Raw genomic sequence first — 25,710 nt, forward strand, 5'->3', positions numbered from 1 at the left:
CAGTGCAGCCCATACAAATTTGACTATTCCTGTTTCAGTCGCACTGCTTAACGCAGAAAACAACAACTGCTTCTTGGCTGCCTGCAAAGTTCTCACGCTAAGTTACAATTGCTATTGTTGTTATTCTGCTGTGTTGTCGCTACTCCAGTTTATTATACCGTAAGCCGTTGTAGGTTGACAGCGATAAGTATTGCATGCGTGATTCACATGTAGCCAATCTGCATAATGGGTGTTGTGGTTTGATTATACCTCCAGTGCTGCCCATTTGCTGATGGGTAATTTTTGCATATCTATTTTGTGTGTTTACTTGGTTTACTGTATGTAATTAGTTTTATTGTTCTGTAATTGTGTGATATGTGATTATGCTTTTGCTTTAAAATGGGTCAAATGTATTCCTTCTCTTCACTAATTTTACTAATGAATAGTATTTTAATAATTATCCAATGATCCATTGAATATTTCAATTAAATGACAATCCCAACTGCTTATCCTTTCTTGCATTACGTTTTTCTAGCGCTGCTTTGCACTGCTTAGAAGAGTTCCCACATCGTTAGCATCCTCCACCCTGCAGTCAAAGCGAGCGCAACAGCAACTGTACACGTTGTTGTTGTGCTTGTTGTTTTCATCTACGTCAGTTTTAACATATTTTTGCATTTACGTATTTACGTCACATGAAATTACGCTATGCGTGACATGCTTTTATGTCGCTGCACACGTGTGTGTGTGTGTATGTGAAGCTCTCCTAAACCAACCGCAGCCAGCAAACTTCAACTTCAAAACAAAGAACAAGAGCTATAACTACAACAGCAAGCAACTGCGTTGACATATTTCCGCAATAAAGCTGCAGGGCGACAACGACGGACAAGTTTTCAATGTGAACGGAGATTGCATGCGAAAGAGAGAGAGCCAGTGCGAGAGAGCAAGTGTGCGTGAGTGAGAGCGAGAGACAGAGAGCATTGCGAGTCTGTTGCACAATTAAGAATTTGTTATGCAAGTCTTTTTGGTCTCCGAGTGCAACTGCAGCAGCAGCAGCAGCAGCAGCAGCTTCTGTTACCCTGCGGTAATGTTGTTGCCCGTTACATTATTGGGGTAGGACCACAAAGCGAGAGCAAAAAAGAGAGAGAGAGACTGCAAAGAAGTGCAGCAGCGAAGCTTTGAAGTTGTTTTTGTTTCTCATGCAGGGTAGAAAGCAGCATGATTATTATTGTGAGCATGATTGAGCAGCTCCTCTATGCGCAATTAATGCAATGCCTGTCAAAAATGTCGTTGTTGTTTGTCTTTCATTTTCAGTTCTTTTGATAGGGCAAAGAAAAGAAATCTGAAAGACACAAAAAAAAACAATCAAGCAAAACTTAACGAAGCATAAAATTGCGTAATTTACTGCGCATTTAATTTCAAGTTGCGTTTTGCACAAGAATTGGAAAATACTTGCTAGCGAGTACAACCCAACAACGAGAGAAACCGGCAAAGAACAAGCTCGAAATAACTGAGCGCGGCTTCGCGAAAAGAGAGCTTTCGATACGCCTTTAATACAAGACGAAACACATGCATATTCATGTAGTATGGGTGTATACGTGTGTGTATGTAAATGAATGATGGCGGTCGACTATTTTAATGAGAACGCATTGTGGAAAGGTCTGAAGTTAAAAAGAAGAGGAACTTGATTGTGATTTGCTATGGATTGTGGATCATTGTGGATTGCATTTGAGGATAAGCAACAGCTTCATACGCTTTTTTAATGGAAAGTTCTTTTTTCTTAAATTATCTTAAAGTAAATAGAATATTTTTCTTTGAATTTTTAGTATTTTAGATTATAATTTGTCAAAGATGTTTTAAATTTTTAGCTTAATTGATAAAATTTTAATTTCACAATTTTCATGGGTTTAGTAAAGTAATGTTTTAAGTATAATAGTTGTTTAACTCAATAGCTCATTGCTGTAATAATTGTCCTCTTTATTTGTCGTCTCACAGCCTGTGAACGTCTTTTGTGTTTATTGTTTGCATTGTCAACGCCTCATTTTTTGATCGGCAATATATTTTTTTTGTTAAATATAAAACGTAGACAAAGGCTTAGCGGACAAAGGATGTGGCAGCAGCTGTGTGTAGAAGAAGAAGAAGCAGTAAGCAGATAAATCAGAAGATTCTATACCCCCAAAAACAGATCGAGAACTTGCTAAATCAAGTTTAAATGATGAAACCAAAGCCAGTTTCCGCATTTGCTTCTCGTTTAATGCACAGTATGAACTGCTCGCATACCCTGTAAATGCAGAGCAGGTGAATCAACAAGGCGAAAAGAGTGTAGAATTTTTTAATGCTTAACTGCAAGTCGAGCATCGCCTTTGATTTATTTGAAGTGGAAATCCGGCTAGAAAAGGGCGTAGCTGTTCTTGCTCTCTCGCTCTCTCTCTCTCTTGAGTCGCCGCTCTTGCAAAGCTCAAGCATTCCGTTTGTTGGTTTTGCCTGACAGCAAGCAGATCTCTCCGCTTTCCGCTCTTCACTGGAACCGCTTGCAGCTCCATCAATCCGTTCATCCGTTTTGGTGCAGCGCTCTGTAATTAATTTGGCAGCTACAACAGAGCGCAAAGAGAATATTTAAAGCGGCATCATATCGAATTACCTTACTTTACCATTGACAGAGCGGCAGACAGAGATGAAGAGGAAGAGCGAGAGGAACAGACGTGCAGAGAGTCCAAGCTAAAGAGACATACATACAGGGTGCTCTGCACTTGCCATCATAATTCAATTTAATGCAAAGCTGACAACTGTTTGAGTTCAGCTGGTTAACCCTTTTGCCTTTTTTGCTGTTGCCCCTCTTCTCTTCTCCACACCTCCTCCTCTACAACGTACGCAGCTTTGGCTCAACTTAATTAACTCGCCACTGCTCCACAATATTTTTGTCTCGCTCTTGCTTATGCTGCAGCTCGGTTTACAAACTAAACATCAGCAATGGCAAATACGTCCGTTTAATTAAATTTGCATAGAAAATAAAAATAATGCAACAACAACGGCAGCAAAGTGAATGAAAGAATGAGAAAGAGAGGGAGCCACGCAACTGCAGTGCTTGTCAAACTGTTTGGTGGGCAAATGTGATGCTGAAAAATAAAATTGCGAAAAACAAGTTGTGCATTTAAATTGAAAGAGAGATGTTTAAGCTAGTATAAGAACAATTATCAACAAGTAAGAGTGAGATACCCGCTACCCATTTTGAGCAAAATATTCTGGTATTATTTTCAAAATATACCGAAAATACTACAAAAGTACTAAAAATATACCAAATTGTATATTTGGTATATCGATATAGTACCACATTCAAAATATACCATAGACGGCACAATATACCAGATTGTCAGCCAAAGCATCTAAGACCCCTAGTTAGTAGGCGTTTTTGCCCATACAAAAGTGTTTCTTTAATAACTAATACAATTTTTATCTGATCGCAACCAAATTTTCAGGAATCACAACTACTATAGTTATTATTGTATGAATGTATTGTATGAATGCGTATACGTACATATATACATGCGCGCCTATATTGGTATGTGTACAACAATTGCTCGTGTCTTAGATGCTTAGAGTTAAATATGGGTTCATAAGTACTGCGATAGCTCTGGTGGTAAAGTTCAACATGTTGAGGTGTCCGAGTTCGAGGCCCGGTCGTTTTTTGTTTTTTTTTTTTTTAATGGTTTATATTTTTTTATTCCCTTTCAAGCTGACAGAAGTAAGAACTAAGCGCGCATTGATTTTGATGATTATCTTAGATGGCTAGAGTTAAATAGCACCTGCATAATGGCTGTGTTGGATTTAGTGAAAGGTTGCAAGGTTGGTGCTCGGGTTCAAATCCCGATCGACACATTTTTTTTTTAATATTTTGAGATTATTACTGCAATATGTTGCTTATATTCGACTGTAGCTTTCTAGCTTGTTATTTGTTCGAATTTAAAAAAAATTACAGACAATCATCCGACATTGAAATCTCTTCTCATCAGACATTGAAATCTCTTCTGCCGATAGAGAATCTAGGGCCGAGACTCAAGGTTATCATTACATGACCTCCCCGTTCAGATCTATTGAGCGGAATGCACATCGGCTGCACTGACTTTAACGAAATATTCAGTTCCAAATTCATTTTGTTTGCGGGCAGTCGAAACATTTAAAATGGGCAGAATAACATTTAACGGAGTTTTGTTACTGATGATCCTTCAAATATTCTTGGTGGCTACAACAACTGGAGATGAAGTGAGATCAAAGACATAATACTAAGAAGAATAAAGAGTGACTAAAGTGTATACCTTTTCTTCCTATCAGACTTGTGAATCAGACCGAAAAATGGAAGAACAGTGCCGGCTTCATAACTACAAGACTGTTAAACCTTTACTCGATTACTTCAGGCAGGTTAGAAATGAGTTAGAACAAAGTGAAACTAAGGAAAAGCAGATAGGTGAATTAAATTCTGATCTTATGGAAAAATATCATGAAATTGTAAAAATTCATGAAACATTCAAGAAGGAGGCAGCTCTATTAAATGAGTACAAAAACAAAGTAATCAAAGGGGAAAACGATTTGCAATTGTGTCAAAATAAAGTTGATAAATCTGAATCTGAAATTAATTCTTTAAAAGAACAACTAACAGATAAATCCACCAACTTAGAAAATTGTCAAGTTCAATTAAAATCTCTTAGTTCTATATTAATTGAAAAAGATGAAAATATAAAGAGATTGAGTGAGAATATTAAAAATAACACAGAACATCAGAAAACACTTGAATTGGAATTAGAGAAGAGTAAATCTATATTAATAAAGCATGAACATGATATTCAGTTATGTCGTTCAGAAATGAACAAATTAAATACGACATCAGAGAATATTAGAGAAGAACAGAAAAATATTCTATTAAAATTAACAGAAAGTGAAACTAAGTTAATAGATAAAGTAAAGGATAATCAGTTATGTCAATATGAACTTGATAAATTAAGTTCCACATGCATCCCTTTCGGTGAAAATCCAGGAGTTCATCAACTCAAGATCTCTGGCATAGGTTTATTCGATGTTTTATGCGATAGTCAGTTAGCTGGACCTGGATGGATTGTAATACAACAACGAGTTGGGGGAAATGAGAGTTTCGAAAGGGATTGGGCAACGTTTCGCAAAGGTTTTGGTTCTTTTGAAAGTGATTTCTTTCTTGGCTTAGAGAAAATCCATCGTATCACGAGCTTGCAGCGATTCGAGCTTTACATACATTTGGTTGAAATGGATGGAAGAACCCTCAACGCTCGTTATGACGACTTCAAAATATCTGATGAAGATAATGGATATGCACTGAGTTTGGGTAAATTCAATGCAACTATTATTAAGGATAAGATGAGAGTCTCTGAAAACATGAAATTTACAACATTCGATCGCGACAACGACAACGATGATGATGCTAATTGCGCAGTCAAGTTTGAAAGTGGCTGGTGGTACGATTATTGTTTTTATTGGTAAATATTGCAACTTTTTATTTTCGAACGAATACACATAATTATAGATTTTTGTTGTTTCTTATGTAGTCATTATAATACACCAATTCCATGTTTGTGGGACGATTGGTACGGTATACTAAATGAAGTTAAGATGCTAATTCGCCCCAAAGGAGCCATGAAAAAGTGATAAACTGAAAAGCTGAAATTCCCATATTTGACTCAATTATGTAATCATCTTATATATCATTGGTGCATTAAGAAATTGCGTTCTGAAAAATAAAACGATCGTCAATTTAATGCAGCGATTTATTTAATGGAAATAGATCAGTTTATATTGCATTTATTGTATGATTTGATGTAGACGCTTTCAATAGAGGTGCAAAGTTCAGTAAACTTATGATTATCTTGTAAATATCCTTTCAGTCGAACCTTGAATATTAATGTAATTTAAGAAATGATCTACACATATTCGTTTCTTATCTAAACATAAATTCTGCAGTTTTGTTACTAATAATACATACAAAATTTTGTTTTTGCAACATCAGTTGATGGAAAGGTAATAATAATTACACAATGCAGTGTATTATAGTAGGTGCTATTAGTGTATTTATTTTCCTCTTATTAGACAGATGAATTCGACCAATAAATGGAAGAACAGTGCCGGATTTAAAACCATACAAGTAAGAAAGCTACAGTTGAGAGTGCTCGACTGTGAGATACCCGCTACCCATTTTAAATAAAAGCTAAATATTGCGGTATTATTCTCAAAATATACCAATCATACTACAAAATACTTAAAATATACCAAATAGTATTTTTGATATATCAAGAAGGTACCGCATTTAAAATATACCATAGATTCAAACAAAAAACAAAACAAGTAAGAAAGCTACAGTCGAGTGTACTCAACTGTGAGTTACCCGCTACCCATTTTGAATACAAGAAATATATTTTGCGGTATTATTCTCAAAATATATTACACATACTACAAAAATACTAAAAATATACCAAAATGTATATTTGGTATATCAAGATAGTACCACATTCAAAATATACCATAGGCGGCACAATATACCAGATTGCCTATATAAAAGTATTTCTTTAATAACTTCGACGATTTTTAACCAAATTTTCAGGAATCACAATTACTATAGTTATTATTGTAAATACCAAAATTCGACTCTAACTTTAAAATTACACTTGTTATTCGATTTTTTTGATTTGCGGAGGCGGAAGTGGGCGTGGCAAAAATTTGAAACAAACTTGATCTGCGTGCAAACATAACGAATGCTGTCGAAAAAAAATTATAGCTCTATCTCTTATAGTCTCTGAGATTTAGGTGTTCATACGGACAGACGGACATGGCTAGATCGTCTCGGCTGTTGACGCTGATCAAGAATATATATACTTTATAGGGTCGGAGATGCCTCCTTCTACCTGTTACATACATTTCCTGCCGGCACAAAGTTATAATACCCTTTTACCCTATGGGTAGCGGGTATAATTACTTTTATAAATCATTTGTACTTTAAATTTCTATAAAATTTGCTGTTTGCATATTAATAATACGTAAATGTATTAAAAGCTGAAATATTTCCATTCAAAAAATAAATCGCTGCATGAAATAGTCGATCGTTTTATTTTTCAGAACGCAATTTCTTAATGCATCAATTATATATAAATGATTACATAATTGAGTCAAATATGGGAATTTCAGCTTTTCAGCTCATCAGTTCAGTTCACTTCTTCATCTTCTTTGGGACGAATTAGCATCTTAACTTCTTGAAATAAAATATAATTGTTAAAATCGTCCCACCAACATAGATCTGGCCCATATGGTGCATTTAAATGACTGCATAAGAAACAATCAAAAATCTATAATTATATGCATTCCTTCGAAAATAAAAATTTGCAATATTTACCAAGTATTACAATAATTGTACCACCAGCCACTTTCATATATGATTGCGCAATTATCATCATCGTTGTCGTTGTCGTGATCGAATGTTGAGAATTTCATGTTTTCAGTGTTTCTCATGCCATCCCCAAAAGTAGTTGCAATGAATTTACCCAAACTCAGTGAATATCCATTATCTTCATCAGATATTTTGAAGCCGTCATAACGAGCATTGTAGGTATTGTCATCCTCATCAACCAAATGTATGTAAAGTTCGAAATGCTGCAAGCTCGTGATACGATGTAATTTCTCTAATCCAAGAAAGAAATCACTTTCAAAAGAACCAAAACCTTTGCGATACGTTGCCCAATCCCTAAAGAAACTCTCATTTCCCCCAACTCGTTGTTGTATTACAATCCATCCAGGTCCAGCTAACTGACTATCGCATAAAACATCGAATAAACCTATGCCAGAGACATTGAATAATCTCCGAAAGGGAGACATGTTGTGGGAATTAATTTATCAAGCGCAGATTTACTTAGCTTAGTTTCATTTTCTGTTAATTTCAATTGAATATTTTTCTGTTCTTCTCTAATGTTCTCTGATGTCGTATTTAATTCGTTGATTTCTGAACGACATAACTGAATATCATGTTCATGCTTTATTAATATAGATTTACTCTTCTCTAATTCCAATTCAAGTGTTTTCTGATGTTCTGTGTTATTTTTAATATTCTCACTCAATCTCTTTATATTTTCATCTTTTTCAATTAATTTAGAATTAACAGATTTTAATTGAACTTGACAATTTTCTAAGTTGGTGGATTTATCTGTTAGTTGTTCTTTTAATTTAAGAATAATATTATGTTGTGAATTAATTTCAAAATCAGATTTATCAACTTTATTTTGACACAATTGCAAATCGTTTTCCCCTTTGATTACTTTGTTTTTGTACTCATTTAATAGATCTGCCTCCTTCTTGAATGTTTCATGAATTCTTACAATTTCATGATATTTTTCCATAAGATCAGAATTTAATTTACTTATCTGCTTTTCCTTAGTTTCACTTTGTTCTAACTCATTTCTGACCTGTCTAATAATATCAAGCAAAGGCTTTACAGTTTTTTGGTCTGATTCATACGTCTGATAGGAAGAAAAGGTATACACTTTAGTCACTCTTTATTCTTCTTAGTATTATGTCTTTGATCTCACTTCATCTCCAGTTGTTGTGGCCACCAAGAATATTTGAAGGACCATCAGTAAGAAAACTCCGTTAAATTTTATTCTGCACATTTTAAATGTTTCGACTGCCCGCAAACAAAATGAATTTGGAACTGAATTTAGTTATTTCGTTAAAGTCATTGAAAATATGAAGCGGATGTGGACTCCGCTCAATAGATCTGAACGGGGAGGTCAAGTCATGATAACCTAGAGTCTCGGACTAGAATCTCTGTCGGCATAAGAGATTTCAATGTCGGATGATTGTCTGCGATTTTTTTAAATTCCAAATAATAACAAGTTAGAAAGCTACAGTCGAGTGTGCTCGACTGTGAGATACCCGCTACCCATTTTGAATAAAAGATAAATATTGCGGTATTATTCTCAAAATATACCAAACATACTATGAAAATACTAAAAATATACCGAAATATATATTTAGTATATCAAGATAGTACACACCCATTCAAAATATACCATAGACGGCAAAATATACCAGATTGTCAGCCAAAACAACTAAGACCTCTAGTAAGTAGGCGTTTTTGCACATACAAAAGTATTTCTTTAATAACTTCCACAATTTTTATCTGATTGCAATCAAATAAAATACTATAGTTATTATTGTAACCACCAAAATTCGCAGCTGTAGCTTTAAAATTACGCTTGTTATTCGATTTTTTTGATTTGCGGGGGCGGAAGTGGGCGTGGGCAAAAATTGTAAACAAACTTGATCTGGGTGCAAACATAACAAATGCTGTTGAAAAAAATTAAAATTACAGTCTCTGAGATCTAGGTGTTCATACGGACAGACGGACAGACAGACAGACACACAGACATGGCTAGATCGTCGCGGCTGTTGACGCTGTTCATTAATATATATTTTACAGGGTTATGTTACATACATTTCCTGCCGGCACAAAGTTATAATACCCTTCTACCCTATGGGTAGCGGGTATAAAAATGACACCTTAAATGTCCTACAACTAGTTTAAATTTAATAATGTAATGATTTCACTGCTTCACAAACTACGTTTCGCTAGATGGCGCCACTTTAAATTTAAAGTAAATTTACAGGGCATAATTGAATGTGTTCTTGTATGTTTTTAAAGCTATATCTGCAGCCTATCGATTTAGCCACATTGTTTGTCCATTGCAACTGCCGTTCAACTGTCGAAAACTCTGTAGAAAAGTAATAAAAAAGCAAAGTTAAATAGTTATTGCGGTGCAACTGATAATGGGGAAATCCCTCAACATATCCATGAGAGCGGAAAATTGTAAAAAAAAAGAAGAAACTCGAGGAAAAATACATGTGGAAAATAAAGCGAAAACTGCGACTGGCAAATGTGGAAACCAAAGGAGTAGCAGCAGAGGGAGGGAAGGCAGGGAAAAAGGGCTCAAAGTGGGGCAGCAACAGCAGATGGAAATACGAGCAGCGAGTGAAATGTTAGACATTGTGGCAGCCACACACAATCACATGCACATACACACACACACACACTCACATACTAGATGAGGATTTACAAGCTTGTTGTAAACTTATACCTTTGGCAAACACACACGACAAAAAACAAGTGACAAGGCTGCAAACTAAGCTAACTCGACTGTAAAGCACTCGCTAGCAGTAAAGAAAAAATACTAAATATATTGAAATCAATTTAAACTATTCTACACTAAAAATAATCAGTAAAAGTAAGAAAATATAAAATCAAATAAAAATTAGACTGAAAAATAATAAAAATGGAATCTGGAATTCTAGTATAATATAAAAATTATGAGTTGTATCAACATTACTCTACAAAACTGTTAGAAAATCAACAAATAATTTCTTGTGATGTTCTCACAAAATTTGTACAGATTCAGAACTTGTAATCCCTAAGATCTAGCTATTTAAAAAAAATCAGCAATTTTTGCTTAAAGCTCTAACATTGCCAGCGGATTATTACACCCTCTTGAGCGTTGGGGTAGCGAGTATAAAAATGAAGGCAGTCAATAGAACGCTCACACACATGAAGACGCACAATTACATCTGTATGTGAAAGGGGATTAAAAGGACATGACAGGCTGCTGTTTAGATGGATGCGAATAAGGGGGATGGGAAGGGGAGGGGAGGGGGAGTAAGGGAAGTTGCGGAGCCGCCCCAGACAACAATTGCAAATGCCGCGGCAAAACGATGGAAACTGTGGAAACTGTCACAATGTGCAGTCGTGTATGTAAACAATTGTAATCCGGTAGAAAAATCACAGAACAGAACTGAACACAACAGCAGCAACACAACGAAGCGAAGCGAACCTAACCTAACAAAAAAAAAAAAAAAAAAAACATACAGCATAGCAGCGAAACGAAGCGAACCTAACCTCACATAATGGAAGAAGAGAAGCGCAGAGGAGAACGAAAAGAGCTCAGCAAAGCAAAGCCTACTAAACGAACAACATACCAAGAGCTTATCTTGTAATTCAATATTGAATTGAATTGCGTGGCAGGAAAGGGAAGGCCAGGGAATAGAAGGAATTAAGAAAGAACTGCATCATTTATGATTAGATGGGAAACGAATATATAAAGATCATTTCTTAAATTACATTAATATTCAAGGTTCGACTGAAAGGATATATACAGGATATTCATAACTTTTAAGTATTTGTACCTCTATTGAAAGCGTCTAGAGACTTAAAATTTGCTACATCAAAACATAAATTAAATGTAATAAAGCTGAAATATTTCCATTCAAAAAATAAATCGCTGCATTAAATAGTCGATCATTTTATTTTTCAGAACGCAATTTCTTAATGCATCAATTATATATAAATGATTACATAATTGAGTCAAATATGGGAATTTCAGCTTTTGAGTTTATCACTTCATCGCTTCTTTGGGGCGAATTAGCATCTTAACTTCTTTAATTGTATCGTACCACCAATTTAGATACCGCTCATATGGTGCATTTAAATTACTGCATAAGAAACAACAAAAATCTATAATTATGTGTATTCCTTCGTAAATAAAAATTTGCAATATTTACCAAGTATTACAATAATAGTACCACCAGCCACTTTCATATATGATTGCGCAATTATCATCATCATCGTTGTCACTGTCGTGATCGAATGTTGTGAATTTCATGTTTTCACTGCCTCTCAATGCATCCTCAAGAATAGTTCCATTGAATTTACCCAAACTCAGTGCATATCCATTATCTTCATTAGATATTTTGAAGTCGTCATAACGAACGTTGTAGGTACTTCCATTCCGAAAACCCAAATGTATGTAAAGTTCGAAACGCTGCAAGCTCGTGATACGATGTAATTTCTCTAATCCAAGAAAGAAATCACTTTCAGGAACGCCGAAACCTTTGCGATACGTTGCCCAATCCCTTTCGAAACTCTCATTTCCCCCAACTCGTTGTTGTATTACAATCCATCCAGGTCCAGCTAACTGACTATCGCACAAAACATCGAATAAACCTATGCCAGAGACGTTGAGTTGATTAACTCCTGAATAATCTCCGAAAGGGAGACATGTTGTGGCGTTTAATTTATCAAGTTCAGATTGACATAATTGAATATTTTTCTGTTCTTCTTTAATGTTCTCTGATGTCCTTTTTAATTTGTTGATTTCTGAACGATATAACTGAATATCATGTTCATACTTTATTAATATAGATTTACTCTTCTCTAATTCCAATTCAAGTGTTTTCTGATGTTCTGTGTTATTTTTAATATTCTCACTCAATCTCTTTATATTTTCATCTTTTTCAATTAATCTAGAATTAACCGATTTTAATTGAACTTGACAGTTTTCTAAGTTGGTGGATTTATCTGATAGTTGGTTTTCTAATTTAAGAATAGTATTTTGTTGTGAATTAATTTCAGATTCAGATTTATCAACTTTATTTTGACACAATTGCAAATCGTTTATCCCTTTGATTTCTTTGTTTTTATACTCATTTAATAGAGCTGCCTCCTTCTTGAATGTTTCATGAATTCTTACGATTTCATGATATTTTTCCATAAGATCACTTATCAGCTTTTCCTTAGTTTCACTTTGTTCTATCTCATTTCTAACCTGCCTGAAATAAAGGCTTCACAGTCTTGTAGTTATGAAGCCGGCACTGTTCTTCCATTTTTCGGTCTGATTCACACGTCTGATAGGAAGAAAAGGTATACACTTTAATCACTCTTTATTCTTCTTAGTATTATGTCTTTGATCTCACTTCATCTCCAGTTGTTGTAGCCACCAAGAATATTTGAAGGATCATCAGTAACATAATTCCGTTAAATGTTATTCTGCCCATTTTAAATGTTTCGACTGCCCGCAAACAAAATGAATTTGAAACTGAATGTTTCGTTAAAGTCAGTGCAGCCGATGTGCATTCCGCTCAATAGATCTGAACGGGGAGGTCATGTAATGATAATGATAACCTAGAGTCTCGGCCCTAGATTCTCTATCGGCAGAAGAGATTTCAATGTCGGATGATTGTCTGTAATTTTTTTTAAATTCGAAAAAATAACAAGCTAAAAAGCTACAGTCGAATATAAGCAACATATTGCAGTAATAATCTCAAAATATTAAAAAAAAAATGTGTCGATCGGGATTTAAATCCGAGCACCATAACATGTCGGGCTTGCAACCTTTGACTAAATCCAACACAGCCATTATGCAGGTGCTATTTAACTCTAGCCATCTAAGATAATCATCAAAATCAATGCGCGCTTAGTTCTTACTTCTGTTAGTAAACTTGAAAGGGAATAAAAAAATATAAACCATTAAAAATGTTTGTATTCCCGACCGAGACTCGAACCCGGACACCTCAACATGTTGGGCTTGAACTTTACCACCAGAGCTATCACAGCTATATATCACAGCCGCTATAGGCGAGCATGTATATACGCAATACGTATTACATATACGCATGCATTCAATACATACAACATACGACATACATACATACACCATGCAACCAAATTTTCGGGGATGACAATTGCTATATTTGTTATTGTCTAAAAATTATAGCTCTATCTCTTATAGTCTCTAAGATCCAGTGTTTCATACGGACAGACGGACAGTCACACAGACACAGCTACCCTATGGGTAGCGGGTATAAAAATATGCATCAGATTATTTAAATTTTTATTTAATAAATCAATTAAAAAAAACTTAAAAAACAACATTATTTTCATTTACGCATCAGACTTTTCACCTTTCTACTCTATAAATCAACATCATTTTCAATGGTGTATATTTCCGCAATATTATGAACAATAATAATATATATGTATGTATGTAGATTCATTTATCTTTGATGATCAATGATGATCGTGTATTAATCAAGATTTCTCTGTTCTTTCTTTGCAGGTGAGTAACGCAATGAACTTTCCAAGGAAAAGCTCGTCAATTCGTATATTATCAAAAAAAAAAACATACGAGTATAAAATCGTTGTCAGCTTTTTGAAATGTAAACAACATGCAAAAAATCCAAAAACAACAGCAACAACAACAGCGGAATTTTGAAGGTTAGCGTATAATTTTATTTTTATTTGCTCATCAATTAAAACTTTTGCAGTTTGCGAGACGGAGAAACACAAACTTGAAGGAAATATATAAATTTAATTGTGCACAAACTGCTAAACAATCTTCAACATGAAAAAACCTTATAGTAATAAATAATTTCGGACGTCTTTTTAATTGTCCCCATGAAGAGTACAAGAGGAATGAATTAAGGCTACTAACATTAAAGAAAACTTAAAGCATAAATAAGCAAACTATGCAGAAGAATACTAAATGCACATAATAGTTGACAACTTTCATTAAGTTTTCAGTATTTTTGAACTTAACACAAATTATTTATTTACAAAATATAACAGAAGAGTATTTAGACAAAGATTTAAAGTAGTCTTTAAGTCAACTTTATTTTTTTAAATTAAGTAACCATATTTTGTGATTATTATTTATGTTTCTTTTATTTTTATTTATTTATTTTTTTATTTTGTTTTTATTACAATAATAAGTAAATTTTAAATATAGGAGATTTTTTAGTTCCTTCCTATTAGTGAATAATTAAATTTTATATTTATTGCTTAATTCAACAACTTTCAATGTTTATATGCGATTTGCATCGCCTCACAATTGAATAAGACTCTACCTCGACAATAAGTCTTAGTCAGCTGCTCAATTTAGCAACTGTCAGTCTTCAAGTCAGCTCAGTTTGGAGTGTGACCGTATTTAGCTGCAGTCGCCGTTGAACACGCAAAACAGCTGTTTTTTTCACGCGCGTCTAACCTTAGCTAAAGTGTCTAAAGCTAAAGCAAAAACAGAAACAGAAACAACAAACACAAACAAACTGCCGCAAAATGCTAAATCGACTCTGACCCACTGACATTATTTCGCTATAGCAACGATGACGACGACAACAACAACAATAAAAACAACTGCAAGCACTCAGACAACAACAACAACAACAAGAACAGAAACTAAACACAGTGCAGTTTATCAGCAGGTGGATTGCTGAGGCCGGTTATACAATGTTACATTGAATATGTACTATATAATAGTCTATATGTTTGTACACACTAAGACAGACAGATTGACATAGAGAATGATAGATAGAGAGAGAGAGAGAAAAAGAGAGAGACTACTTGTAAGATGCCGGAAAGAGAACGACCCTGTCTAGTGCCTACTACATTATTCTAGTTGCATTCGCATGGATTCGACCTCAGTTTGATTTGCTTTAGAGAAACCGATAATAACAATAGTCAAGCTAAAAGCAGCAATAACATAAATTAATTATATATCACTTCAATTAAAATGTGTACTTTACAGAATTATAGTTTATTAGTTAAAAGTTTATTGCTAATATTGCTAAAACAGGAAAAAGAAAAAGCTAAGAGAAGAGCTAGAAAATCGTAATATATCGATATTACATATCGTATCGTATAATATCGATAAATTATTACCTAGCCCAAAGTCAAGCAACATTTTTTTGAGGTGTCTATAAATTTTATAGGCATTTTATGATTTGAATTTTTTCTATTTTTATTTAAATAAAAATAGAAATATTGTAATGTATATATATTTTGCAATATTTATATAGAAATATTAATTATCAATCAATTTAGTTTAATTATTTTTTATTTAATTACACTCCCATCTTTATTTCCGTACCATTTCAAAGCGATCATGGAACGATCTGCTATTTGCTTTATGACTAACGACACACCCACTTTAGCATATCGTCAAGGGTATGCCCCGCTTCAAATACCGCACCCGACAACAAAGGCAAATAACTGAATCATTGGACATATCACACTTATAAATATATTTTTATGTTTTTTTTTTTTGTTTTGCGAAAATAAAAATATAAAAAAATTCAACATAAACGACAGCGACAACAAAAACAACAACAGCAACGAACAGCAATCGAAATACACTTGAACGTGAGTGAAACAAAATTCATGACCCACTTTATAAAACGCTTTTTCTTTCATCCATGACCCACTTTATTATTTGTAGCAATGATTGAGCGCACGCGAGAGCGAACGAGAAAGACAGAGAGACACAAAGAGAGCGAGCGCTGAGCAGTTTAAGCATATGTTTTATATTCAGACAATTAGTTGCTAAAATGCAAGCTTACAACAACTGTACAACTAACTGCACAACTGTCGGCACAGCTGAGTAAATGAGCTGAGACACAGCACTCTCTCACACACATACACACACACTCAGACGCAGTCGGATAGACAGACTCAAGTACGTTGGAGAAGGGGGGGAAGTGCAGTTGGCGAAGAGCGCAGCTCAGCCAGAGAGAAGCGAATTGCAAATGGCGGGCGGCAGGCGGCAAACAGCGGCTTAGTTAGCTGAGTTTTTAGTTAGGGGCCAGCGACAAGTGCCGCCTCTTCATGCATGCGTGTGTATGCTTTGAGTGTGATTATGAATGTCAGTCAGTCTGACAGAGAAACAGAGACAGACAGCGACAGCGACAGACAAACTGAAAAACACTCGAAAAGCCGCAAAACAACTAAATTATGTGCAAAATGATTTACGGTTGGAGGTTAAGAGCAATACTTGCACACAGGTATAAATACAATAGATAACTCTACACTGTTATACTGTTATACTCGAGTATGCCACAAGCAGTTCAAACGAATCTTTGCCATTAACCTAATCACCTACTTACTGCAATTACTCATCCATTGCGATAAATTTAAATCATAAAAAAAAAGTACCTGCAATAGTTATTTATTATCAGCGGATCGTATCTTCATAATACATATATTACAGTAGTGAGTCAACTGCTGACGAAATTGAACTGAAGAATTCCAAGAATTTGCTGAATATAGAATTTCAATAGAGACTAGAAATCGATTGATCAATAAAGATTGAGAAATAATATTAATTGATTGATTTTAATAAAGCTAAGAAAAGAATTTAATATTAAATATTTATTATTAACATTAATTAATTTGTCATAAGAGGCTTTTAAATGCTCTTAAATTCTTTGCTATACCCGATAGATGGCATTGAAACACTTTGAAGCGCCATCTAGTGTGCTGAAGTTTGGCAACTGGTTCTAATGCTGAAATTACGTATACACGTAGTATGCTACTTTAGGGAAACTAATAGTCGTTGTCGTTGTTGTTGTTGTTGTTGTTGTTGTTGCTGTTGTTTCTATTGCACTTTGTCCACTTCCATTTTTGGGATGCCATTACAACTACTATGTGAACAATGTTGCTAGTTTGTTGTTGTTTGTTGACTGCATGTTGTTGTCTCTCCCATCGCTGTCACTTAGTTTGCTGATGTTGTTGTTGGTCGCACTCGTTGGCAATTAATTGCGACTGACAACATGGACAACATGTTTGTTTTCGTGTGGCAAATTGGCTGCTGTCTGCTGCATCAAAGCGAATCGTTGTTGCAACTCTCAAATTAAAATTTGTCAAGTGAAATTAATGCGCTTTCCCATAAGAGAGCTTAAAGTGTGCATTGTAGAAAAAACACTGGAAATTATTTAAAGTGAAGCGTCTAAAAATGTTTAAATGTGCTACTCACATTCTCAACTATTCAAGAATTTCATCATGCTTTCAACAAAGGTCAGCTCTTAAATATTCTGTATAGCTTCAGTCTTCATTCAGAATCAGATTAGATAATATCTTTGGGGAGCTTGCTGCTCAGCTGTCCAGCAGCACGTAGGCCAAAGCAAAGCTTTAGGAATGCCCAAAACAATATCGCAGGTCGCAGTTGTTGATTTGCTCACAAATTGCCCGCAAGCATGGAAAACATTAATGGATATTATTTTGCTTTTGCTTTTTGGGATGTGGCAATTTAATGAATAAAATCAGCTTAGGTTTTTTTCAACTTGGAATATATTTCTTTGGGTATTTAAATTTAAAATAAAACTAAAGTATTGTTAGACAATTGTAAAGGAAATAGGAAAAGAATATATTTCAATTTTGTGGCAATTTAATGAATAAATCAGTTTAGGTTTTATTTTAAACTTTGAAAATATTTCTTTGGGTATTCGAATTTCAAATAAATGTAAAATATGAGTAACTAAATATATAACTATAGATATTTCGAATTTATGTTTAATATGAGAATCTTTTATTCATTCATTTACAAACTGTAATTTACCTGGAAAAGCAAAAGCAAAAGCGACCACACACTAAGGCACTTGGTAATGACCAGTGTCCAGTGTCCAGTGTTGAGGACTGTGAACTCGTTGTACTCTTATTTTTTTTAATTACATTATGTGCATAATGAAGGCCTCGACTGCGTCCCAAAGAGAATGCGAATTGCGAATTGCAGGCAAAAATAATTACAGACACTGAACGCCCCGAGTCAACGATGTAATCAGCGTAAAACAGAACCAAGAATGGAAGATGGAGAATGGAGAACGAAGAGAAGCAGCGTGAACTAAATCAAAAGAATATCAACTGAATGCTAGCAGAGATATAGAGTAGCTTTATTGGAGAGTACCCTGTAATAGGACAGAGAAGTTTTTAAGATAGATGAAAGATAGAAATAGAAAATTCAATTACAATACATTTCTAATGTTAGCTAAATGCATAAATTATGAATATAAAGCAATTTTAAATAGGATAATCTAATTAAGACTATGATCAGAACAGAATCTTCTTTGTAGAATACACAGTGAAGAATTTGAAGGTCTGATTGGACAAAAAACAAAACTGCAAAGTATTATTTGCTACATAAATATTACAAAATGAAGTTAAAATAATGTTTTGTGGAAACAATCAGCATCAAATATTATAAAATAGAAGAAGTTTTGATAAAAGCAAAAGTGCAATTAACATAGCACCTTTAATTATAGATTATACATAATTATCGATTAGAGTTCATAAAAAAAACCATGGGAAAATTACACCTAATTGGTTTTAAGTTACAAAATAGTTGGAGCTACCCAATATCAATAATGAGGCAGAGGCAAAATGAATAGTTTTTTATACTCAATGATAAAAAAATAAAAACACATTAAAGTTGTAATTAGACTCCCATTTGTGTAACTTCCATTGGGTATTCTTCAGCATATAAGAATTTAATAGTAAAAAATATAAAAATCGGAATATATTAAATTTCAAAGAAAAAAATCTTTGTTTAATTTTATATAGAAAATAAGATAGTTGTAGACACCCAATGCTGTAAATTGTGCAGGGTATCCGCTAAGCAGACGGACATGAGAGCAAAGGTGGAGCTGACGGGCAGCTGACCAAAAAGCAAAAAAAAAGAAGAAATAAAGGAGGAAAAAAGGCTGCGCTATGAGCGCGAAAATGAGTGACGTATAATCACAAAGGGGGCAGCCAGGCAACCGCCCCCGCTCCCTCCCCCGTTCCCTGCTCTGACACCTTCCCCTCTTCGTTTTTTGTTGTAGTTTCCCTTGACAGGCGCAATAATTGCGCAGATTCGGACTTCTGAGTTATTTTTTTTTTTTTTGGACAGCGTGACACATTAATAAGCCACCCCAATGATGATGATAATGATGATTAAGTTGCAGCAGTTCATTATGAAGTTGTAGTTTACAGTTAGCTGCTGGCACACTGGGCGTATGATTGACGATTGACGTGCCCAATTAAGGAAGACAGCGAGTGCACTTTTAATTAATTAAATTACAAATGATGCAGTTACCCTTTGTTTGCCTGCTTCTTATTCTTTTTTACTTTTGTTCTCTTGTTCGTGTTGCATTGCTTATCAACATTATATATTTGCAGTCTATATTTACAAACACTTGTTCGAATAAACTCGAATAATCTGCAGTTATCGCACTTGCTCACAAGGCTAATTTCGCAACTTATCAATCATTGAGCTCGAACTGCGTTCGAAGAGATTTCCACACACCTCTCTTTCGCACTTCCCCCCTCCCCTCTTTGATCCCCTCTCTCACTCTCTTTCGCTCATTTGATTAACAACTTTCGCCTCAGCTTTGACAATATGCTGACAATATGGAAACGTTTCGTTTACGAGCCTTTGTTTATTTGTTTTGTTTTTTGTTTTTTTGGTAGACGGAGAAACGCCTCGAAGCGCATAATGAATCATTTAATTGCTGGATGATATCGCATATAGATTTGTTCCTTAAAGTGCTGCCAAGCGAGTCTCAATTCATAATCAAACAAGGGATACATGTAAAATATTTTTGATGCATCAGAAAATCATTTTAAATATAAACATTAAGAAAAGGGAGATCAATTATAATATTTTCAATTATACAAATTACGTTTTATTTTTCAGTTTAGAAGTAAATTCTATTAAAGAGCAGAATTTAAGTGAATTAAATAAATTAAATAACATAATTAGAAATTGAACTTAAACGAAGAGATAGTTTAAATTATGAATTTCAATTTAAGAAACAATTAATATACAATTAAAACTTAAAGTTAGAATTACAACTTTAACAAATATAAAATTTAGAGTATATTTTTAAGCCAAATTCGAATGTGAGTTTAACAAAAACATGTTGTAAAATCATTTCAGTTAAAAGTGAATGTTTATTTGTTTTTCCATTTAATGTCATTCAAATTTGAAGTACATATAAGTTGCTAATCAACAATTTTCCGTACAGTTATTTTTTTTTTTAATTTTTGTTCTATTTTTCGTTAAAATTGTGAGTGATCCCTAAACTCTAAATACTTTATTGAATACTCCCTTCAAGTTAAACCTAAAATGATATTGAAATCAGCTTTGTATAATGGAAAATTTTGTAGGCCTTTTGTTTTCCTCTTTTTGTTTTGCATGCGATTGACAAATGCAAATGAATTAGATAAAAACAAAAAAGAAAGAAGTACTATACACTATACTATAAAGTTTGTAATCGAGGCAGCACATTATCACAAATAGAAAGTGTGCAGATAGACTAAAGAGAAAGAGAGACAGTGAATAGGGGAAGGGAAAGGGGAAGAAACGTATTTGCAAATCATTTTCGCATTTACATTTCACTTGAGGCGCGTGGGGTTAGAGACAATGCTCAAGGCCGCAGAGCAAAGAAATCAAATACAATTGAAGGTAGCTAATAAAGCTACAGACGAGCCTGCTAGACTCTGAGATACGCGCTATCAAAAATGCAATGCACAAAGCAAAAGCAACCATGACTTTCAGAAATTTTTATCAGAGTCCATAAAAGTGTTTTTCATTTTCAGGAGCGCTCTAAAATTTGCGTTTAATCTGTAAGAATGTTGTCAAAATTTTTGGTAGCTATAAATCTGATGGTTTTAGAGCTATAGGTGCTGAAGACAGCGGACAGACAGACAGACAGTTCTATAAAATCTATATCCTTATTGAGTAAATAAATAGATAAATCTACTACATACTTTTAGGTGATTTAAAATGATTTTCTTATGTTTTATTATTTTTGTAGATTATATTTTCTTAAAAGTTCATATTATAATTCCTAAATAATTCTTCATGCAAATAATACCAGATCTATTTTATTATTTCGCCAACAAGTTCAAATATATTGACTGACTACAATGGTTATAAAAACTTATCTTACAAAAATACTTTTCTTTCTTAAATACGGAATGCAAATTCAAAAAAAAATTCTTTTACGTATTTTAAAACATTTTTTTTTTGTTATCATATAATTTTCTTTAGAGAAGTTTAAAATTCTTCCATTAATATGAAATTCTCGGTACTTAACAAAGAATTTATTATTCGCTTATGCAAGTTTTAAAAAGTCAAGAATTGAATTGGCAAAGAATCATATTATTTTAATGTATCTATTTGGCGCTTTACAACTCTGATGTTTTATCAATAATTAGTCTTCAAAATTCAGCATAAATAACAAAAAAGATTACTGGCGACTACAAAAAAATGTTTCTTAATATTATATTACACTTGATGATTTACTACCAATGAATTTTATACAATATTATTTTATTCAATAATATTATTTATTTATTTTAATTTTATAGTAATTTAAATATTTTCAACATCTTTTAATCATAGTATGAAAATATTATCTTATTTGTGTGTAAAATCTTAATCTGTAGTCTTGAACTTTTCTTAAAAGTGTTTCCCTTAATAAACTTTCGCATTTGTTTTCTCTCGACTTTTGCAGGCTTAGCCCAGGTGACTTACCAGATCATTGGGCCTCAGGTACAGCAACAACAAACGGAGCAGCAACAGCCTCAAGTAGCAAGCACAGCAGCAGCAGCAGCAACAGCAGCAGCAACAACAACATCAACAACAGCGGCAACTCTGGTTGCAATCTGCCGCGCTCGTCGCCGGCCGCTGCGACCGCAGCAGTTACAATCCCGGCCGCTGGCGGTAGCGTGGTAAGCGGACAGGGAGCGGGAGCGGGAGGAGGAGCGCAACTGCATCACGGTCTGACGCCCAATACGCCGCAGCAACGAACGGCGGCAACACCAACGCCAGCAGCAGTTGCCGCCGCCGCCGCCGCAGCAGCAGCTGCCAACAATCTGCTCACGCTGCAACAGCAACAGCAACAACAACTGCTCTACCAACAACAACAGCAACACCAACAACACCAACAACATCAGCAACATCAGCAGCAGCAGCTCGGCTCGCATCATTCGCATCAGAGCAAAGCAGCGGCTGCAGCTGCTGCAACAGCGCACATTGCAGCTGCGCTGCAGCGCTCGGCCGCCATCATGAATGCGGTCGCTTCGCCGATTCCAGCGAACGCGGCGACTTCGGCTCGCAAAATTCGCCGCAAGACTGACACGAAAGTGAATTTGGTGAGTGAATTGCAATTTATCGATCCTAAAGGACCACATATCGAACTGTTATCGATAGCGACAAAGTTGGTATATTGTGCGTGTGACCTTGTGTCAGCTGGTTAGTGCGGTCACACCTGCCACCAACACAGACTGAACAGTATAAAAAGAACTGAAGAATATTGTCATCGAATTAAACAAAGCTTTTCTTATGTATTGTTATTTTGCAATTGCAATAATTACGATACAGAGTGTAAATTCGAACAAGAAATGAGGAATGAATCAACGAATTAAATAAAGCGTTTATTATTTATTGGTATTCAAAATAAAAATTACAATAACTACTATACAGACTAAAAATTAGAAAAAAAAAGTGAGGAATAGAATCAGCGAATTAAATAAAGCATTTCTTATTTATTGTTATTTTGCAATTGCAATAATTACAGACTGAAAATTAGAAAAAAAGTGAAGAATTTTATATATCTTATATCGTTATAAAAATTTCAATCTCTGAGCTAAACTACTAAACTGATATTAGCCTTTTGCTGTATAGAAAAGTTATACTGAAAGTTTCTCATTATAAAGTTCCAGAACTATGTATAATATATTAAAGAATGTATAACAATAGTTTTAAATATTTATAAAACATTTAAAATTTCGACTAGATAGTCAAATAATTTTTAAAACTGACTGTCATATAATCAATATGACTGTAAAAAAATACGTTGACTAAGCTTAACATCAGATATAAGATATTTTGATGCAATTTAAATCAAGTGTCCAATATTATGTCAGGATGTTAGGAAAGGTTTCCCAATTTGAATCTTGGCTAATCAAAAATAAATAAATTAAAAGAAAGAATTAGAACTTATAATAGACAATCAATAAATTCCTTTAGTAGTTTGCTAGACAGAGTCTAAAGTTAACCAGACAGTCTTTTTATTAAACTTTTTTAAATCATGTTAAAGATTTAAAGATTACCATACGGTAAAACCTATTTTTAAACTGACAAATCATATCAACAACAAATAAAAATTGTTAAAAATAGTGAGGCTATAAAAAGTCTTAAATACCTAAAAATGAATAACTTAAACCAGCTTTACATACATTTTTATTCAATTTATTCGCTGAAAAGTTAAGTATTGAATTAGCAAAACAAGGAATTTATTATTTGCTAATTCGAAAGCTAAAAAATCTAGTATTAAATTAGCAAAACAAGGAATATATTAACTGCTAAATAGTATTAAAAAAAAAACAGAAACTCTCAAAATATCATGTTATATTGATGTGTCGACAAGATCACTTCAGACCTTTGTCAATTATATCAATAATTAGTCGCCAAAATACAGCACATAAAATGCCTAATTTGACATTCCAAAAGTCTAATGATTAATTAATTTATCATTTTAAGACTGACATGTTGTCAATAAACTTGATAGATTAATGAGCGAAATTTAGCTTGACAACAATCAGGTAGAAATTTCACCTGAGGATTTAAGTAATACTTTTTTGCTTCAATAAATACAATTGATCTAGTTATATTTCATATTTTTGTAATTTTATAAGTGCTAATAATTTGTATTTATTTTAACAGCCGCAATCACAGATCAACAAATGCAACAATGAGAAGCGACGTCGGGAAATGGAAAATAATTACATCGAGCAGCTCTCGGAGTTTCTGCAGCTCAACAAACGTGGGGATATGACATCAACGAAACCGGATAAGGCGGCAATATTAAATCAAGTGGTTCGAACGGTGAGTAAATCCCTTCAAAAAAAATTCCCCATGTAAAAGACAAAGGCAATGAGAAAAGAAAACAAAATGCGTGTCGACACACTTTAATCAAAAACTCATCAAACTAATAAGCGAAAACAAGTTTTGCACAGCATCCAGAGGGAACTTTGTACTTAGCAATGACACAAGTCCCCAATGTAATTTTCTTGCAGTTTTCTGCTCTCGTTTTTCCTTTTTTCCTTTTGGTATTTGGTGACACGCGCTTCTCAATTAAAAACCAATTATGTTCAAATTCAAATCAGATCGAATGGGGCTTAAAATATTAAAGGAAATTTTGGGAAAAGGGAAAGAGTTTGATGTAGGCTCGGGGATATTTCGTCTTTTCTCGCTGACGCAATGCCTGAATTTAATTAATATTTTTATTTAATTTACATAAATTTATTTATGTTTCAATGACACCAGGGCGAGTGGCTAGCAGCAATACCATGTAAAAAGAGCTGAGGGTATGCGCGACTTGTTTGGTAATATGCAAAAAAAAAAAACTTAAATCTGAGTTAAATTCTAAAGAAAGTTAGTTTTTGTTCAAGATATATAGAATAATTGTTCATTCTTTATTGTTATCAATTGGAAAGAATTTTTATTAAATTCTATTTCTATTCTCTTAAAATGTATTGTGAGGAATAATTTTTATTATATTATTATTTTTATTCTTCCTCATGTCACTCATTATTATGTTGTGTGATGTTTACAGAGTATTCAGTTAGTCGTATAATGTGAGCATCAGTTTCAGGTAGCCTAAGCACTTTATTATGCAAATTATAAGCGCCACGCTTTGCCGAACTTCAAAAAACAAATTTAAATGAAATGCGGCAGCAGCGCAAACAACATAATCCAAGCTCAACAACAACAAAAGCAAACGCAAACGCTACAGCGACAACGACAACAACAACGACAAACAAACACAAAGTACATCAACATTTGATTTAAACTAAACACTAGTTAATGTAATTAAAGCCAGCTGCTCGCATAAATAATGAATAAATGAAATTAAATGCAGATGGCGATGGCGATGACGATAGTTTATTTATGGGCAATGAGCGTTCATTCCAGGCTGGAATTTCCAGCCTAAAATCAAATTTTGACCACAGCAAACCATCATATAAAATTCTCATATTGTCGTATTTTATATGATTAATCACAGGCTAGACAACGCAGCTAATTAAATAAA

The 25,710-nt window shown here is 34.0% G+C and overlaps 3 protein-coding genes and 1 long non-coding RNA gene across 11 annotated transcripts in view; 2 read left to right on the forward strand and 2 right to left on the reverse strand.

The window, feature by feature from the left end:
* LOC117565688 (fibrinogen-like protein 1) overlaps positions 1-5,877 on the forward strand; it is a 39,539-nt gene extending 33,662 nt beyond the window's left edge. The window contains exons 1-3 of one of the 2 annotated variants that reach the window (XM_034244924.2): positions 4,009-4,236; positions 4,306-5,477; positions 5,547-5,877. In XM_034244924.2, the coding sequence (XP_034100815.1) occupies positions 4,156-4,236; positions 4,306-5,477; positions 5,547-5,646 (1,353 nt within the window). In that variant the 5' untranslated portion in view covers positions 4,009-4,155 and the 3' untranslated portion in view covers positions 5,647-5,877. Of the gene's footprint in view, positions 1-4,008; positions 4,237-4,305; positions 5,478-5,546 lie in introns of those variants that run through there. The other variant, XM_052002625.1, reaches the window with a different exon arrangement.
* LOC117565721 (ficolin-2-like) overlaps positions 1-12,901 on the reverse strand; it is a 91,579-nt gene extending 78,678 nt beyond the window's left edge. The window contains exons 1-3 of one of the 4 annotated variants that reach the window (XR_004571907.2): positions 12,781-12,901; positions 7,382-8,498; positions 7,082-7,311 (exon numbers count right to left, since the gene is read on the reverse strand). Coding sequence is in view for 2 of the 4 variants with exons in the window: in XM_052002628.1 (XP_051858588.1) it covers positions 7,707-7,860 (154 nt within the window). In the remaining 2 variants the exon portion in view is untranslated. Of the gene's footprint in view, positions 1-7,081; positions 7,312-7,381; positions 8,499-8,567; positions 8,964-12,780 lie in introns of those variants that run through there. The other 3 variants (XR_007954586.1, XM_052002628.1, XM_052002627.1) reach the window with 3 other exon arrangements.
* Positions 1-25,710, forward strand: part of LOC117565658 (neurogenic protein mastermind) — a 112,821-nt gene that overhangs the window by 74,550 nt on the left and 12,561 nt on the right. For all 4 annotated transcript variants that reach the window (XM_052002594.1, XM_052002593.1, XM_052002595.1 and 1 more), the window contains exons 3-4: positions 22,129-22,768; positions 24,342-24,503. In XM_052002594.1, the coding sequence (XP_051858554.1) occupies positions 22,129-22,768; positions 24,342-24,503 (802 nt within the window). The remainder of the gene's footprint in view (positions 1-22,128; positions 22,769-24,341; positions 24,504-25,710) is intronic.
* LOC127564991 (uncharacterized) lies at positions 11,315-12,123 on the reverse strand. The gene is made up of 2 exons (XR_004571909.2): positions 11,590-12,123; positions 11,315-11,520 (listed from the first exon to the last, which is right to left on the reverse strand). It is a non-coding gene; the product is annotated as an uncharacterized LOC127564991 (long non-coding RNA).

This window comes from Drosophila albomicans, chromosome 2L (genome assembly GCF_009650485.2).
Source record: "Drosophila albomicans strain 15112-1751.03 chromosome 2L, ASM965048v2, whole genome shotgun sequence".
Classification (NCBI taxonomy): domain Eukaryota; kingdom Metazoa; phylum Arthropoda; class Insecta; order Diptera; family Drosophilidae; genus Drosophila; species Drosophila albomicans.